A 19896-nucleotide genomic window follows, 5' to 3' on the forward strand; every position below is an offset into this window, starting at 1 on the left:
TAAGCAGTGATCTGTCCTCATTTCTTATCTTGTTTTTACAACTACTGACATAAAACTGAAATTCTCTAGAACACTCTAGTGTTTGGAGAAGGGGTTAGACAAAAAACAGTAGGGAAAGGGTTCCATAAGAGAGGAAGCATGGGAGACAATGTTAGATATGGATATTGCTGTAGTACTCTGTAGGTATTTATGGTTTCTTCTTGGGCTGTACCAACACACCTTCTAAGTCCCAGGAGAAAAAATTCTCATGGTTCCAAATGATATCCCACATAATGAAACAGTCTTTTCAGAATCACTACACATTGCAAGCTATGATGAAAGTCAGAAAATGCACCAGATGGAACAAAGACTCTCTTTCAGGGGTGCCTTCCTTACCTTCTGCCACATGTTGATGAAGAAGAGCTCCCGGGAAACATTGAAGGACACATTGGCATCATAGGCATCATCCCCAAGGTTTGAGATGGAGATGTTCAGGGAAATATTCTTCACAGCCCCCAAAGCTAGATATGGGGTTTTTCCATCAACACTGTAATGAAAAATAAACAGCAATGAATTCCCTGAAGCTTTCACTAACATGAGATATCAGAGGGTAGCTGGGGGTTGGGAGAAAAAACTCTCCTGGGGTCAGAGCTACAAGTTCCAGGAACCCCATTAACCAGTCATACATTCTTGGGCAAACAGTTAGCTCCCATGGGCCTCAGTTTCCTCATCTAATAGCCTAACTCGATATGTTCTTCTGGAGCTCACATCAATCTCAGAAAATTATAAGACATTTAATACCCTAGACATGTAATTTGGCCATGTAATCATTTAAATGTTTTTTAGTACCTACTACAGCCACTCACTGCTACTCTGTTTGCTAGAAGAGAGAACAGTGAATAAAACAGAGTTCTTTCCTTCTTATGGCTTCAGGGAGACAGAAAACACATACACCAAGCAGCAAACATATAGGTCAGATTGTGCTAAAAGCTACAGACAAAACTCACAAAGGGTAAGAGGGGTGGAGAATGATGGATTTGGAGGGAGAGTGGGTTACAATTTTAAATAGGGTAGTTGGGGATGCCTCACTGATGAGGTGACCTCTGAGTAGAAACCTGAAGGAAGAAAAGGAGCAAGTTACATAGACACCTGGGAACTAGCAAAGGGGAAGTCATGCCTGGCTTGTTTAAGGACTGGCAAGGACACCAGAGTGGCTAAGAGCAGTGAGCAAGGGGGAGTGTGGGAACAAATGGGCATGGGAGGCAAAGGAAGTAGGGGAAGACAGACCATATGGGGCACTGTGAGGCCATCACAAGGACTTGGTTTGATTCTGAAATGAAACTCCTGCAGGGCTCTACACAGAGTGGTGAGATTTGACTCCCACATCTGAGGGTTCACGTTGGCTGTGATGCAAATGGTCTGTGGAGTGCATGGTCATGGGGGAAGCAGGGAGCCTGTTTAGGAAGCTCTCAGAATAATCCAGAAGGCAACTCAGACCACAGTCATCAAAGCCAAAGTAGTGAGAAGAAGTTATGTTCTGGATGTATTTCCAAAGTTATGCCAACAGATTTTGCTGATGGATTGATTGGATGAAGGGTATTAGGGAAAAAGAGTTACAGATGGCTGCAAGGATTTAGGCTCAGCAATTGGAAGGGAAGAGTGGTCATTCATTGAGATGGGAAAGACCACAGATGTAGAAAGTTCAACAGAAAAAAAATTCAAATGCTTATTGGATATTTAAGAAGAGGTGTTGGACAGCTGGATGCATAAACCTTGAAGGAGGGCTGGAGATACACATTTGGGATGGAATGGATATAATTGCTAGGGAATGAGTATAGATAGAGAAGAGGTCTCATACTTAGGAGCTGCAGGTGAGGAAGAGAAGAGAAAGCATGACAAGGGGGGTAGGAGGTAAACCAAGAGAGATGGTACCTAAATGGCCACAGAAGCAATGTTTCAAGGAAGGAATACTCAATTTTGCCAAATGTGGCAGATAGGCCAAAATAACATGAAGAATTAGGATTGGCCACTGGAATTAGCCATCTGGAGGTCACTGATGATCTCAATAAGAGCTGTGTAAGTGGAGTGACAGGGATGAAAGCTTGGAATTGGCTTAAGAAAAAAAGGAGTAGAATAAATGGAAACAGTAAGTGCATTCAACTATTTGGAGGAGTTTTTCCGTAAAGGGGAACAGAGAAATAGGATGGGAGCTGAGGATGGGGAGTGGGCTCAAAGCAATTTTTTAAAAGATGGCAATTATCATATTTGCACAAGTATGGGAAGGATGTTCCACAGAGAGAACAATTAATGACATGACAAGGAATAATTGCAGGATGGCCTGGTAAACAAATGGAAGGGCTGGCCTCAGCTAGTACAAGGTCAGAAATTAGAGCCAATGGCACCAACGTGTTAGTAAATGGGTGTTAGAAACAAAGTAGAGGTTCCTTTGTGATTGCTTCTATTTTTCACTGAAACAGAAGGAGAGTCAAAGACTGGGAAGGGAGAGAAGGAGTAGGGAATGTTTGAGGGGTGAAGAGATGAAGGGAGATGGCATCTCAGTAAAGCAAGGGAATGAGCAGGCCATTAATGGGATGAGAAGGGGGTGAGGACGATGATGAAGATGCACATGAGATGGGTGACTGTTAATGTGACATGAGCTGTGGACAAAATAAAACCACATTGGTAGCCAATCTTTGGCCAACCAGTTAGTGGATGATGTGATTAAGCTTATGAGGGCTTGTGTAATGGACAATTGGTATTTTTGGCTGCTCAGCATCCTGACACCTTCCCGTTAGGGAGGAACCCCAAGATAGATGGGAGCGGCACATCAGAAGAGAGGAGGTTGACCCTGCCTCTTCCCTTCTCTTGATAGCTGAAGTTTGGACACCTGATTATGCAGTCAGTGGCCTCAGAATGGTGAGCAGATGCTCCCAACCAGGGCCATGAATTTTGAGGGTTGCACAAAGATACCCGGGCCCTCTGAGGTCATCTGAGGGGAGCTACAGAGAGGTATTGAGAGCCCAGAGGTGGCATCCTGAGCTAAGCCTGGTCTCCCCTGTTTCCCGTTCACATTGGTTCTCCAAGCTTCCTGCCTAGGCTCTGAACCAGCCCATATCCTAGCACTAAATTCCTTTTCTGCTTAAATTAACCAGCACGTGTTTATTGTTGTTTGCAACCACTAATACAATGAATAGAGCATGAAAGAGAAGAGAAAGATCTCAAGTCTCAGTAGGCTGTAATACTTTGAAACACAGATTGTTGCAGGGGGAACAATCCTCATAACCCATCCGTGAAGAGAAGACCTCACTTTCCTGCAAGCCCTGGCGCATCAGCAAGAATAACATGTGCAACGAGAGATCTGATGGCCTTGCTTTTTGGAAGCAAGAGCTCTAAGGATCCAAACAAGATGTGAAAAATTAACTCAGAGAAAAGTTTCAGATTCCTGAATGGTCTCCAATAAATTAAGACCCTGACCTCAAGCTATTGTGGCAGTTATGTATTATTGTTGGCCATTTTAATTTTAAACAATTGATGGGTTATTTCTGTCCTCCTGTTTGCTTTTATAAGATTACAGGAGTAATCCTTGGGCCTTGAGGAGTTATGAGGGAGTGCTATGCTTGCTTTCTCTTGAGAAGGAATCACGTAAGCACTCGAAAGCAGCCCAGTCACATCAGAAAGTACCCATAGTTTCCAAAAGGAACATAGATGATACAGGAAAGCATAGGACCGTGGGGGTAGGGAGCTGCCTCCTCATTCCAGTTTTGTCATTTGTGATCAGCCTCTTTTCCTCACATGTAAATGGCAAGAGAACAGGCCAGGCATGTCTAAGCTTCTCCAGCACCCTGAGCCTGGGCCTCTGTCACTTCATCAGGCAGCAAGGACGTTCCTAGGCTTTCAGAGTCAAGTGATGCTAACATGGCTCCATGATGAAGGGAAGGCAGGCGCCTTCCAGGGTGGAATGTGAACTCAGACTTTTTTAAAAAGGGGTGCTTCAGAGCTGTTTTTGCTCATTCTCTACAGTTGAAGTCCTATGTACGAAATGGTCTGTCTCTGCTTCCAAAGCTATTCTTAGAAATGAAATGAAATGTAATTTGCCTGATACTGGGTGCTTTGAAACATGTCATCTTTCTGAAACTTTACAACACCGTGAACCGTTCCTGATGTTAGTCCCATTTTTAGAGGCGAGGAGATGGAGAAATAGAGATAAGGTGGTTGGCCAGGATGCTGTACTGGGCTTAGGAAGCAGCACCTCCTCTGCCTTCAAAGCCCTGCCCCCTCCATCATAGGCCCCTTCAGATCTCCCTCTTGGGGCAATAAATCTCCCTATTATGAGCCCCTCCAGTGCTCACTTTGGCAGTACACATACTAAAATATGAGCCCCTCCAGCCCCATGTGCTCCGTCAATCCTTCATAGCATTTACCAGGGTTGGGACGACATATTTATTTCTGTGGTTATCTAATTAAGAAACATCTCTTCCCTATTAAAATCAAAGCTCCAGGGGGCAACGATGCCAGTCTGGTTTTGCTCAATGAACAGACTTGTGTCAGGCACATAGTAGGTGTTCAGTGAACCCTTATGGAATGGTTGAATAAACATGCCCAACATCCCCACAACAGTTCATCAGCTCAACCTTTGTACTTTACAGCTGAAGAAGATGAGCCCACCTCCCACCCCCAAAGGGGAACCCACTTTCGTCAAGGTCATTTAGCCATGGAGGGGCTGAGCTGGAGCTAGTGACCAACTTCCTGCCCAACTTCCTTTGGCATGAAGGCCATCTTATGTAAGCTCCATCTCAGTTGGGAGGAGTTTTGGCAAGAAATATCTTTTAATGACATCTGAAAAGAACAGAACTCCACAAAGACCAACCTCTCTTTCAGGACTGAAAGAGTAAGACAATCTGGAACAGAGGGTTTTCACCAAACATCCCACAGGTGCTTACTTATTAAAGAACTACCTTTCTAATTTTCTGGAAATTTTATTCCCTAAGAAATTTTCCCATTAATTCTAATTTGCTTATTTAGCCTCTTAAATGGGTCTTAATACTTTGTACACCACTCACTGGTGTATTTTTAAATGAAAAGTGTTACTAATAGTCAACATATGATACAAATTGTGCAGTTTCTATAAAGCATATCTGACAGCAAGTATACAGCCTGCTGGAAATACACTGCTCATTTGTTATGAAAAATAACAAATATAACTGTCCTAATACATCTTATAGCAGCTGTTTTTGAATATGTTGGGCTTATATTTAAGTTTAGCACTGATCTGATGTTACTGCTGTCAAGTTGGTAGCTGTGTGGTGCCCATGGCTCACTGCAGAACCTGTTCCCTGACTTCACTCATCACCGTACATTCAGAGTGCACAACACTCAAAATTCCTCACCAGGTAGATGTGATACATTTTTGTACCAACCACCATATGCTGAACAACTGAGGCCACTTAAAGTAAATTCTTTCCCCTCTACAGTCATGCAAGCAATTTTATGCAGATATTTTTTTGAGAAGGTGCTACGGGAAGAAACTAAAGTAGCTCAATGGTGTTTAATAATTAATGATGCATTGGATCATTTTAGATTTTCCCTAAGTCCTAAAGATAAAAGCTGTAACCTTATTTAAATAATTTGTGGTTATGAGCCCCTTCCATAAAATGTAATGCTTTTATTTTCTTTTACTGCTAGCTTCAATCCAGCCTGAGTAAAGAATGCTAATACAGGAGTTAATCAAGTGCATTTTAGTCAACTGTATTTGAGTTTTAAAAACTTGTTATACCATTATTTTCTTTAAGATTTTATTTATTTATTTGACAGAGAGCAAGAGAGCACAAGCAGGGGGAGGGGCTGAGGGAGAGGGATAAGCAGGTTCTCTGCTGAGCAGGGAGCCAGACATGGGGCTCCATCCCAGGACCCTGGGATCATGACCTAAGCTGAATGCAGACACTTGACCAACTGTGCCACCCAGGCACCTCTTGTGATACCATTATTATTATTGGTGATATACTTGCCAACCACAACTATATTTGATCATGAGAACCAGGATAATAGTATAGGGCAGCCAAATCCATTCATTCTTTTTCTTTTCTCCTTCCTTTTTCTATCCCTGCCCATTCTTCCTCCCTTCCTTATAGTTATTTATCCATCCATTACTTTTTAAAACTACCTTCTCAACTTAAGTGCCAGGGATACAAGTCCCAGGCCCCTAGGAGTTCATAGTCTAATGTATTTACAAAAGACAAAAGTTGATGTCAACGTGTGCGAAGTGCTGACCCAGAGGTATGAAGAAACAGCCCTAGGAAGTCCCTTAAACTATGAGAGCACAAAGAAGGGATTTTCTTCAGGGACAGTGGGGGTGAGGTGTGGGGGAGTGGTGGGGAGTATTTGGCAAGGTATTACTGAGGAGGTGAACTATGAGTCCTACAATAGCATGACAGCCCTGTCAATAAAATTAAGACAGAAACAGACAGACACACACACATATATACACACACACACAGAGGCAATCCTCAGTTTTCATGGAAATCATGGAAATCATATTAAAAAGGACACTGTGAAGCAGATCATATTCTCCCCAAGGAGAGACGTCAAAATTGGGGGCAGCATTCCTAAGTAAGGATCCAGCATCCAAAAAATCGCAGATATCCTTAACAATGTGTCATAAAAGCAAGGACATAAATTATAGCCACTGCAATTTAAAAGCACAGACAATGCTTCCTATTCTTAAAAAATGGGCAAACATCATAAAATCAGAAATGGTATTGGACAGCTGGATGGGGGCTGACTTGAGTCATCGTTTTGCAGTTAAAGGCCAGAGAGCGAATCATGTCCCTTCGGCCGTCCAGCAGACAGTGGCGAAGCCAGGAGGCCCTTCCAACTCCCGTGGGACGTCTGGTGTTCCTCCCTCTATTCCCAATGCTCTCAAAGTACAGAAACATGCAATTAAACAGACTCAAATTCACAGAAACCTTATTTGGCTCTAATTAGATGAGAAGTGAAATGGTTTTTCCCCTTCTAGCATTTAGAGAGTATTCAAAGTATCAGGAGGTGTCACCTCTTTACAAAAGCTATGTAAAGTACTATTTTCTCCTTGACAGTTTTTTATTTATTTATTTATCTATTTATTTATTTATTTATTTATCTATCTATCTATTTATTTATTTATTTATTTTTACTTACTTATTTTTTTCCCTTGACAGTTTTCCTTGAAATTGGTGGAGGTGTTTGGGATGTTATCTTGAATCACCCATGCAGGCAATGTTGCAAGTAATAAGTGAAAACGAATACTTTCACCAAAGTAAAAGTAATGACAAAATGAGGCTGACTCTACTCTGTCCCCCGGGGTCTTATCACTGGAGCCTCTGCTTCTATCTGCCAGATCTCCATCTTTTGCTGGAGGACTTTTCTCTGAAGGCCAGCAGAGTGCCAAAGAATAAAGTAGCCCTGGGGTAGCCCTGAACCAATGACTGATGGTGGCTGCTGTGTAATCACCTCAGCAACCTTGCCTACTGGCTGTGATAGCTCTGAAGTACGTGTTCTAGCCTGGGTTGCCCCACGTGCTAGGCACTAGTCACATGTGGCTTCTGAGTATTTAAGATGTGACAGCTCTGAATTCAGTATAAAATACATATCTGATTTCTTAGACCTTACACAATAAAAAAAGGATGTGAAAACCTCCATCATTTTCATAGCAATTACACATTTAGATGATTTTTTAAATTTGTTAAATAGCATTTGTTTCATTCGTTTTACTTTAATTCTTCAATGTAGCTACTGGAAAACTTTTAATTGAATATGGGGCTTGTGTTATGTCTCTCTACTGGCCAGGACTCTCCTAGACTTTCAGTGAATTCTTTTTTTTTTTTTTTTAAGATCTTATTTATTTATTCCTGAGAGACACACAGAGAGAGGCAGAGACACAGACAGAGGGAGAAGCAGACCCCCTGCAGGGAGCCCGATGTGGAACTCGATCCCAGAACCCTGAGACCAGGGCCTGAGCCAAAGACACATGCTTAATCATTGAACCACCCAGGTGCTCTTCAGTAAATTCTATGTATTTTAATTTTAACAATGTGGTTGACTTATGATTCATCTTCAGTGGTAAATATTTGCTTACGTTACTTGCAAAGTAGAGGTCTAGGGAAAAGAAAGTACGTTTGGGTAAAAAAAAAATTTTTTTTAAATAAAAATAGGGATCCCTGGGTGGTGCAGCGGTTTGGCGCCTGCCTTTGGCCCAGGGCGTGATCCTGGAGACCCGAGATAGAGTCCCACGTCGGGCTCCCAGTGCATGGAGCCTGCTTCTCCCTCTGCCTGTGTCTCTGCCTCTCTCTCTCTCTCTCTCTCTCTCTGTGACTATCATAAATAAATAAATTTTAAAAAATTAAAAAAAATAAAAATAAAAATAAATAAAAATAAAATAAAATCGATAATACTTAGCTCCTAAAACCCACTTGCTTTTCAAATACCTTAATAAACATTATGAAATGTCAGAAAAGGCATTTCACATGTGCTCCCTCCTTCCCTACAGAGTAATTTTGAATTTCATCAAAATCAGAGGCCCAAAGTTGTACACTGTGCAGATAAGCCTCACTGGTTACATGTGATGTGGTGGGAGAAAATGAAGCCAGCCACGTGGACCTCGGCAATCAGGAAGGTCTTATTAGTCTGGCTCTGTCAGAGACAGACCCTGAGGTAGGTTTGAGAACAAATAAACAATTTATCCATGAGGGGGCCCCAGAAAACACCAATGGATGAGAGGTGGCATGAGGGATGGGAGGGATAGTCAGGGGGTTACATGAGGGGAGCTGTACTGGTCATCCGTGCCTGGCAATTGCTCATCAAGGTAGATATGCCAATTTTCTAGAAATTGTTAACTATTTTGAATATTGCCCCTGCCCTAAACTAGTGTACATTAAGGTAAAACAAACAGGACACTGCTCTTGCTAAATCTGAGGGGTATGAGCATGTGTGTGTGTGTGTGTGTGTGTGTGTGTGTGTGTGTATGTATGTTTTTTTCTGAGCTACCTTAGTGCAACCTACTTTGGAGAAAATGACCAGGAACCAACTCGAGAAGGTCTAGATGACAACAAACACAAATTTCTGAGGGCACCTCTGCAGGGCATGCGCTCTGTGAGGGACTTCCCTCAGCTTTCCGGCCTGGGGAGCCAGCTGTCAATACTTTCCAGGCCCAATGGTGTTCAGACTATTTTGTGCCAGAATGTCATTATGGTGTTAACGCCTCAGCCTCTGTTTACCTCTAGGGGTTGAGAGCTCTGACAGTCAAGCCTACTGCTGCTTGCAGGCTTATTCCAAAGCCCCCTGGATTCGTTACTGAAGTGTATGCATTTGAAGAGCCAGACTGGAGGCCTCTCCTCTGTGACACAGGTAGCCCTTCTATATAGAGAATGAGAGGTCTAGACCAAACAATATAAAAACCCATTCTCAAAACCCCAACATTTCAATGTCTCCAAAGACTAAAGCGGCCAACCTCAGCCTTTATAGGTAAGATGCCAGGATGAGTGCCCTCGCCAAATTCTGTACACACTGAGCCTTGTGCACCATGTGTTCAGATTCTTAATCCCTTTCAGCTTGTATAAGCCAGAGAAGCTATCCTTTTCCCAAGATGGTCATTCTCACGTGACAGAACCCTGGACAAGGAAACCATGAAGTACAGAGAGGGACTACAAACAAGTAAGTTCTCGTAGAATGTTCTCACATCAGCTCTGAGATTTCTCTTTCCTACAGGGATGGGCAGTTGACTTGCTGGCTTATTTTAGTTAGTGACTGCCTATTTCTTCGGATTCCTATAGAGCTCATTGATAATTTATCTAGAATCTAAATACCAGTTCTCACTGCTGTAAAAAATCACAAAAGTTTCCTTATTTGTAAGATTCTAGCTACTGTGGCAGATATTCAGGAGCACCAAAAAAAAAAAAAAAAAAAATCACTAAGAAATTTCCAAAAAGTATATTGTGCTAACTAACAAGGTAAAATTCTAAATATATTTAAGAAATCATATCTAGTCTTGTTTTATATTTTGATATACTCTAGGAAGAGAGGACTTGTATTTATCCTAAACTGGCCCCACGCGAACCCAGGCCTCCAACCTCCTGTGGTTTACAGCCTCAGCCCCGAACCACCTACTCCAACCCATCCGATGTTCCTCATGCCAACCTGCTCAAGATCCTCTCATTTCACAGCCTATAATACATATTGCTTTAAAACTCAGTACAGGGATCCCTGGGTGGCACAGTGGTTTGGCGCCTGCCTTTGGCCCAGGGCACAATCCTGGAGACCCGGGATCGAATCCCACGTCGGGCTCCCGGTGCATGGAGCCTGCTTCTCCCTCTGCCTGTGTCTCTGCCTCTCTCTCTCTCTCTCTCTCTCTCTCTCTCTCTGTGTGTGACTATCATAAATAAATTAAAAAAAATTTAAAACTCAGTACCACATCTGGGAGCAGCCTGCTTCTCAGTTGTCAGTGCCTCACCTCTGCCACCACTCAGCCTCTCCTCTGGGTGTCCTGTCTTTGGGCTCCAGGGACACACACCACAGTCATCTGTCTGGGCTTCAGCTGAACCCCTTGGCTGATGTGCTTACATGACTTGTCCCAGACCCCTACCAGCATCTATCTGGACATGTGTCTACTTTCAGATACACTTCAAAAAATCTAAACAGCAAAGACTGTCGACTTCAATTTCTTCTTTCGTTTTAAAATCTGTACCTTTAAGTAGTTTTAATGTTCGTACTGTTTATATTCTTGAATGCTGCATCAACCAGTAACACTATCATCAAACAGAACACACTATACGTATGTATGGATGTAGGTCTTAAACTTCTCCAAAAGTGGGTTATCATGCCATATAGTTTGAGACGTGATTCACATCTCACCATGCTTTATAAACCTCTTCTAATCATGCAAAACAGATCCATATGGTTATTAACTCCAGATAGAGATCATAAGGCACCTCTGTAAGGCACGTCAATTAAAGTTTACAGCAGGTCACCGGAATGATTCCTGGGACTAAGTTTCTGGTTTGAAAATCACTTCTATGAAGCCAGAAATACCCCTATCTCCCTCAAATGTACCCACCTGGGCCAGTTTTAAGCTCATAAAGTGAGAGAAAAGCATTTACTAAGGTGATCTGAGCCAAAATAGTGGTTTCCCTAGCAACATTCAGATAATTAACATGAATATGTGGTATTTAAAAAAAAAAGTGCCTATATCCTGACTGTGCTAGCATCAATTTGGTCCTAGATCTGGCTCATTTAGCAACTCATGTAGTGGTAGAATCAGTATTTGCTTCAATAGTCATCCTTTTCCTAACAAGGCAAACGTGAGAAGCCAGAGGGTCTGCCCTCCCCCTGCCCCATCTGTTTAACTGTGAAAAGAACTGCTGGTTCTCAGCTAACAGAGGAATTCAAATCCTCATCAGCCTCTACTTTAGTAGTTTCTGGAATCACTAAATCTTAGGACATCTGGAACAAATCAGGTCCACTCACTGTAACAACTGGATTAAAGACAAAGAATACTTGGGGTGGGGGGGAGGGCACAAAGGAATTCCCAAAATCTGTGGGCTGCTCAGAGGTCTGATGTCATAAGACAGCATGGTGTGCAGCAATGTGTGACCCGACCCAGCAATGGCATGGTGCCACCTTATACCACACATAAGCTGCTTCTTAAACCTGGCCACCACGTACTCAACATGCAAGAAGCTGATCTGCATTTCATGGAAACTGGCAGTCCAGGTAACTCAAGAGAACCCAAGTCGGCAGGGCCACTGGGGTCTTTTGACAAGTAAGTGTGTCGTGGCCATAATTTTTCCCTGCTTCAAGCTCAAGAAGCAAATGGGTTACAGACAATAAAACGTGTTGAAATTATAAGCCTCCCTGGGTTTGGAACCGTTTTTCCTGTGAGGTGAGGAGCCATGGGAGCAAGGAGAAAATAGCCCTGCCTGCCTGGGTCCTTTGGAGCTCCTCGAAGGTAGAAACAAGAATACACGCAGCAGACACAGAGCATCCAACAACCACCGGCATGCCCATTTGGCCACAAAGTGGCTACCACATTCACCCCCCAGCCCAATTTCTCTGCTTTTGGCCCAAAGCACTAGTTTTCTTGAGCTCATCAAAGCTCTGATGCACAGTTACCTGTCTCTTTAATAAACCAAGAACAAAGAATGAACGTGTACTTTATGATCAGTATATTACAGACCCTAGGAGCCAGAGAGTCAGGGAAACACTTCCTGCGGTGGTTTCAAAGTTTGGTCTTACATTAAAAAAAAAGAAAACTATAACATGACAACAGCTTTATAATGAGATCCCAGTTCTGCATATTATAATAAAAATTTTCTGTCTACTTCAGTGAACAAAGCAAAACATTTGCTTCTTCAGCCTGTATCCTTCCCATAATCAGGAAAAAATTCTCAACAGGGGTTTTTAGCCTGTTTTTATGCCACCAGATACTCCTGGTAGCCTACTGAAATGAATGGCCCCCTTATCAAAATAAGGTTTGAAAATGCGTAAAATGGAAAATCAGACTACAAAAAAAACCCAATCATACAAAATTATCATGATAATTACTTTTAAAAATGTGTGGTATAGTAATATGTGCTCTTTCTTTTATGACATTAAGTAATAAGATTTGGCAGTGGGTCTAGTAACTACCATTGACTTTGAAGCAAGTATGAATGTAAACGATATTCTGAAACATCTGCAACACTGTAACCTGATAGGCAACATCAGTGATTTCTGTGTGTGACAGTCACAGGTCCTGCCTATATTCTTATGTGTCATTGTCTACATTTATAATCGAATAAGATGCTACATTTCAGTTTGTAGTTAATGAAAATGAAGACTGTCTTACTATTCAAGTTCACAGACTCCATGAACTCGATGCCCAGATCACTAAGGGGCTATGGATCCAGGGTGGAACATCTGTCCTGTGGGAAATGGAGGGAGACGGGCTGGTTTAATGACAGGAAGGAGAGGCTGAGCTAGGGGAGAGAGGAAAGACGAAAATGTCATTTCTGGAAGGTGTATAATAAAGTGTTTGCAACTGCTCTGGATTTCCTTCACCTTGATTCCCATGCCCCTGGACTGACAATGAGCCTTCTTTAAAACTGATGGACCTGGGGAGGCTAGCCAAAGAGGTGCATATGAGAACCTTCTTCTTGGCGTAGAAGGTTAATCTGTTTGAGTTCTTCCACACCAGGAAAAAGAAACAAAAGCAAAAATTTTAAAATTCATTTTTCATTTTTTTCTTGAAGAAACAACTGTCAGGTGAAACAATGGTATTTACCTCTTGTTCAAATTTCATTTTCGCAGAAAATATTCTATAAAGGAGCCCAGTGCTCCTGGTGAGGAAGCCTGATTACTCCACCTGAGTATCCACATACTAAGGACTCTGGCTGCTTTTGGTTCCCCACCAGTCAGGAGCTTTCCAGTAAAAGCCATCTCTCATGGGGGCACCCCCTCTCTCCTTTTATCCCTTGTGTCTGCAGAGCCCTCTTTAAAAACAAAGTCCCAGGGACGAAGCCACCAGAAGTAATCCTAAAGACACAAGAGCTTGGGAGTGCCTGGGTGGCTCAGTTGGCTGAGTTTCTGACTCTTGGTTTCAGCTCAGGTCACTGTCTCAGGATCGTGAGATCAAGCCCAGTATCAGGCTCTGTGCTCACTATGGAGTTTACTTGAGATTCTCTCTCTCCCTCTGCCCCTCCTCCTGTTCACGTGTTTGCTTTCTCTTGAATGGATGAGTGAATGAATGAATGACACAAAATCCCACTCACCACCTGAAAGGACCTCTTACACATCACTCCACAGGCCTGGTTTTAAAAATCCAAAGACCTCTCTAATTCCAAGAGGGCAGATAAAAAGTCCATTGGCAACTATTTCCCCCCACTGATACCTAATAAATACATTGGATTTAGTTTCCTCTCAAAACTCACATTCCTAAAAAAGAATCAGACTGCCTGGCCAGGAGATCCAAGAAGGAACAAATAGGATGTGAAGTATAGCCTCTCAGGTTGGCTTCCCTGGAAGCAGTCTCTGATTGGGATTCAGGTGGTTTAGAAAGGGATGTCATGAGGAGCAAGGAGCCATGGAAGGCGGATGGGGCAGGCAAGGAGCTGAGCAAGACTGTGGCCTTGGATGGAGTCGCCTGATTCACATAGAGCACAAACTGCAGCACAGAATTACCTACACTTGAGAAAAGGGGACTAGTTTCTGTGTCTCCCAAATGAGCCAGCCAGTCATTGGCCAAGAGTTGCCCCAGGGTGGGTGTAACCTCCCAGGCAATGTGACTCCCAGAAGGCAAGGGCCATTCTCCGGGCAAGAGGAGGGGCAGCCGTGGGCCCTGAGTAGCCAACACTTAATGACAGCTGGGAACTGGCATCTGCAAAGTAAAAAGGATCTGGGTGTGGTACCAAAAGCATCCACCCAGCCTCATCGTGTTTGGGTCAAGATCACCTGGCATGGAGTCAGAAAAGCAGGATCATAAAATCTAGAAGTTCTTTACATAATACCTCCCTTCTCATGGCAATTGCGATGAACCGTGACTTATGAGCAGTCCACCTTATACCCAAGTCTGTCACCTTTGGCCCTGCAGGTGGGGGTCAGTGACCACTGGGGACAAAGCAAAAGGATCATCCCTTCTCAACCACAGCTACTTGGGTTTTTCATTGGTGGAGAGCACAAGGGTCAATTTCTGATTTCCTGGAGGTCCCATCAGGTGGCTCAGAACAAACTGGGAAAAGATGCTCACAACAGGGCGTGGGCAAGACAACAAGAAAAGTATGTGTGGGGAAAGACTTACTTCAGAAAACAAAACAACTGCCTGGCCTTGGAATTTAGCTTTTCTTACAGAAATAAAAGTCTGCTTCAGGATGGGTGAGGCTAGTAACAGTGGCAAGTGACCCCGCCGCAGAATAGACTGCCAAAAATCTTAGCAAAGAAGTAGCCCGTCTGTTCTGCACTTGAGAAGTGAGGGATCTAGTTGCTACCTTCTCTTCATAGCTCCTTTTCTTGGTTTAAATGTCCAGGGAGAAGGAAAGTAACAGCCGTATCATTTGGACCTTGCTGGAAAGATGCTTACACATAAAACCTCCAATGGTTGGCTGTATTTGGAAGCCAAGGAAAATATTACCAAATAAAATTTTATTAGGTACACCCTTGAGGTAGACCGAGACTTCCCAGGTCGCTTAGGAGGGAGGTGGCCTACAGGCAAGTGCTGTCCCAGTGGCTTCTGTGGTTGCCACGGTTACTCCGCAGCCCTGCCTTCAACATTCCTTTAGGGATTCCCCAAACTCTCACCATCCAGATGGAAAATCCGTGTGTCTGCTGAGCAGGGGGAGGATTGTCCCTGAAATCCAGTACTTGTTGGGATAGATTTCTGCTGTTCCTATGTGTGGGTGGGGGAGGGGGCAGAGGAAGCTGAAAAAATGAAGTGACCTCCCCTCCATGTTTTCAATCTGTCCAACAAGGAAACATGGTCAATTCCGCAGGTGGTGGCCCACTCTCCTCAACCTCACACCTGAGGCTGGTAGGCTATTTAGGAAGCTACCAATCAGATCTGCCCTGAGATAGGCAGGAAGTTCCTAAAGTCATCTCCACTGGTTAGCGGCACAGTAGAGTGGGTGTCAGAGACAGACCAGGTTCCCCAAGCTGCCATGGCTAAAGACACAGGCCATGGGTCTAATGGCTAGGACATTGGACTCGGACTCAGGAACCTACCAGCAGGTGTTTTTCCTGCCACTGCCATTTAACTTTCTTTTTGACTTCAGAAAAGGGACTCCAATTCCTGCCTATCAGCTTCCCATTCTGCACCTGAAATGCTATGGCTCCCAGTATGTACATGCCAATCACCAACCGTGAAGGACCTGTGAGCTGGACTTCTTTCTACCCAACCTGAGTTACTCTGAAGGACAACAGAGAGGGCATCTCAGAGTCATACAGTCACCCTCTGTGCTCATCCCCAGACCGGGCTGGAGCCAGGGCTCCAAAAAAACACAGCTGCTTAGCCCTGCTCCACTCAGGTCCCTCCCAGGACGATGGAGGAGCCAGAAGTCTTACCCTCTTTGCCCAGGGTGTGCTGTGAACACGTCTCTTGCCTATCTTTCCCACTGCCCTCAGGAAAATGAGAACAAAGCTCCTAGTCCTGTACTAGGCTCATGGGTTTGCTCTAAAACCAAATGCTCTTCATATTTGCTAGAGAAGGGACAAAGGATTAAGATACAAACAAATGCAATAGGAAATAACGTTTTTTTAAAAAAGATTTTATTCATTTAATTCATGAGAGAGAGAGAGACAGAGAGGCAGAAACACAGGCAGAGGGAGAAGCAGGCTCCACGCAAGGAGCCTGATGCAGGACTCGATCCTGGGACTCAGGATCACGCCCTGGGCCGAAGGCAGGCGCCAAACCACTGAGCCACCCAGGGATCCCCAGGAAATAATGTTACCATAGTAATGGAGAATGTTGGGTATTTGGCAAACCATGGAAAGATAGTATTCTCAGGAAGCTAAAGGGAAGAAATCTTAGGGTCAAAAGGTTCTAACACACCTGTTAGAAATTCCGGAATAAATTCATCAATTGAGATTCTTTGAGAAAGTGGGTGTAGCAGACATAATCCATGCCCTTGCCCCCCTCCTTGGATGGTGCCAAATGCTCTTGCCGACCTCCAGCTGCCAGTGTTTGCATCTTTGTATCCAAGGGTCTCTTTCTAGAACCAGACAAAGCTGTCACAGGCTGGGGGTGCCAGGGATTAACTGTCCCTACCCTCCCAACTCTGGAGCAGCCCTCAACCCATGACCGAGAGTCAAACACTCCAGCCCCTCTGCCCCTCTGATGGAGTAATTGTGAAAAGAATGTTTTCCACCATGCCTTAGGGTTTTCTTGCAGGGTATAGCTGCAGCCACTGTGGTAGGCTGGCATGATGAACTGACTACTGGCCTCTCTCCACGTGCATCCTTTGTCATGTGACATCACATCCCCTCCCATCAGGAAGTAGAGTTTACTTCCCCACCCCTTGAATCCTGTTGGCCCTGTTGGCTTTGCTCTGGCCAACAGAATGGGACAATGAAACTAATCCTTACAAGTCTTTGTGCATTGCTGTTCTGGATTTTGGATCCCTGCCACACCATAAGTGTGGACCAGCTGGCCAGAGTATGAGAGACCACGTGGAGGCCAGTGGAGGAACCCCAGCCACCAAAAACCAATCATCACAAACAGAGGCAACTGGCCAATGAACTTGACTGCAGATCCATGAGGGAGTCCAGGAGACCAGAAGATCCAAACGGCTGAACCCACCCTAAACAGCTGACCCACAGAATCAAGAGATAAATAAATAGGGTTTTTCCAAGGCATGAATTTTTGGGGTGACTTATTACACAGCAATAAGTAACTAATACACTAGAGTTGCACAGTGATGCAAGAGATTGTCCCTACTTGCCTTCATCAAGCCTGGTATATCCACAGCAAGTGCTCTGTTACTTGTCAAATAAATGAATATACTAGCACTTTGTCACCTCCTGCCAGATGAGTAGAAGCTAGACACCCTGGAAGGTTACTATATGTTTCGATACCCTTCCCAGTGTGTGAGTGTTGCTTTGCTTATCTGACACTGCTGATTACCTTCCCAGGGGCCTAAATCCTACCCTCTGCCTGGTTAACTCCCAAAGAAGGACCACCCACATGTCTGTTTAACCTTGATGTGTTCCTGAAATGTGGAAGACACACCTGCTGCCTCCCATTAGGGAATCCACATCAGAGCAAAAGCAAAGACTTATTCTGAGAGAAGAGAGGATGAGCAATCCTTTGACTCATTCAAAAACTCCTATACACTGGAGCATTTCATTTTTCTTTCAAGAATACACCCTTGAAAAAACCATTCCTGTTTCCAGAGATTTTAGAAATAGTGACTACACAGCCCAATCAACAAACTTCTTTTGCATTTTTCTTCCAGATCTGGGACAGTGAAGGAAAAAACCTTCACTTCAGTGAAGTAAGTCAACCGGCTAATATTCTGATAAGGGCACAAGTTTTCCAGGTTCCTGATCAGCTCCCACTTGCCTTCCTTCATAAAAGTGACAACAACAATGATGGCAACTTTACATATGAGGAAACTGCTGATGTGCCCATCATAAGCTTGGGGTCAAATGTGGCCCTCAAAGGAGAGGAAAGTCCAACTTAGATGAGTTAAGAATGTGTGATTCGGGAATCCCTGGGTGGCTCAGCGGTTTAGCACCTGCCTTCAGCCCAGGGCGTGATCCTGGAGTCCCGGGATCGAGTCCCACATCAAGATCCCTGCATGGAGCCTGCTTCTCCCTCTGCCTGTGTCTCTGCATCTCTCTCTCTCTCTCTCTTTCTCTGTGTGTGTGTGTCATGAATAAATAAATAAAATCTTAAAAAAAAAAAAGAATGTGTGACTTGGGATGCCTGGGTGGCTCAGTGGTTGGGTGCCTGGCTTTGGCTCAGGGCATGATCCCCGGATCCGGGACTGAGTTCCACATCAGGCTCTTTGCAGGGAGCCTGCTTCTCCCTTTACCTATGTCTCTGCCTCTCTCTGTGTCTCTCATGAATAAATAAATAAAATCTTAAAAAAAAAATGTGTGGGTCATTACAGTGGTGTGCAGACACCACCACTGACCCATCAGACAGGCAGCAAATGTCTCCAGGGGGAAGAGCAGAGCTTTACATGTCCAACAGCACACAAGAGAACATGAATGAGGATGGATGGAAGCCATCTTGATTCACAGATTTTTTAACCCACCCAGCTCCTTTCTGGATGGGACTTCTCACACAGAGGAAGACTTTTTCCCCAAGGTCCCCTGCCTCAGTACTTGGGGTCCAGACCCAGCTGATATCAGACCCCCAACAGCAACTGAGGCTAGTGTTCAGGAGGAGAACTAGATGCAGGATTTGACATTCCTGGCTTTAAGGGCTTGAGTGTCTGTATCCTCCCCACTAAAAAGAGTATAATAATATTTACTTGTTAGCATCATTGAGAGGATTAAATCAAATAATAATGCTAACTTTCATTTGCTGAGTGCCTACTATATGCCGAGCACTTTTAGAGACACTTAAATATGTTTTAATTCATTAGATACTTAGAATAACTTTATAAGGTGTTGCTATTATTTCTCTTGTTTTACAGATGAGGAAATGGGTACAGAGATGTTAAGCAACTTGCCCAAGGTTGCACAGCTGGTAAGACACTATGGTGTGTCTATGTATACCCATGACTCTCTAGGGTACCTAGTGCACAGTAGGTGTTCCTTAAATAGAGCTCTCTTCCCCTTTATCAAACAAGACTTTACTTCTACTGCATGATGTGCAGTTGATAATTCCAGTTTTGATAATATAAAAAAAATAGCCACTTTTGAGAAGAATAATTTTCAGGTTCTAAATAGCTCTTGGGTGCAGCAATCCTCCCCTCTTGAAGGCTGGTTTTTCATGGATGGAGCTACCTGTCTCCCAGCCAAAGATTTTGGGAAATGCACCTGATCCCACACCTCCACTGTGGTAACAGCACTGTTAAGACCACAAACATACAAGCATTATATGTGGCCACAAGATGGTTCTTCTAACTTCATAAGTATTTTACTGTGTCTTTTCACTTCCCTTAAGCGTTCTTTCATTATTCAGGTTGGCTAGCCAGAAGGTACCGCAATGTTCCACTGGTCTCCTATGGGATGCATCAAAATATATACGTGTATTTTTAGATCAACTGCCATAGTCTACATTTCTTTTTATCTTAATCACATGTGCTGTAATCTTAGATACTGTAAGTATTCAGACAGACAAAACAAGACATGTTGCATCATTTCACAAATGGAGTTTTCAGTTCTGTCTAAGCAGCTTCATCCCTGTTCCTGGACATTCTGGAAGAAGCGTGTTTTGGAAACAGGCTCAAGCCCGTTAAAGACGATGAACCT

The 19896-nt window shown here is 43.8% G+C and overlaps 1 protein-coding gene across 4 annotated transcripts in view; it reads right to left on the minus strand.

The window, feature by feature from the left end:
- ITGA9 (integrin subunit alpha 9) overlaps positions 1-19896 on the minus strand; it is a 353990-nt gene that overhangs the window by 142397 nt on the left and 191697 nt on the right. For all 4 annotated transcript variants that reach the window (XM_072793385.1, XM_072793383.1, XM_072793386.1 and 1 more), the window contains exon 18: positions 376-526. In XM_072793385.1, the coding sequence (XP_072649486.1) occupies positions 376-526 (151 nt within the window). The remainder of the gene's footprint in view (positions 1-375; positions 527-19896) is intronic.

The sequence above is a fragment of the Canis lupus genome, chromosome 22 (genome assembly GCF_048164855.1).
Source record: "Canis lupus baileyi chromosome 22, mCanLup2.hap1, whole genome shotgun sequence".
Taxonomy (NCBI): domain Eukaryota; kingdom Metazoa; phylum Chordata; class Mammalia; order Carnivora; family Canidae; genus Canis; species Canis lupus.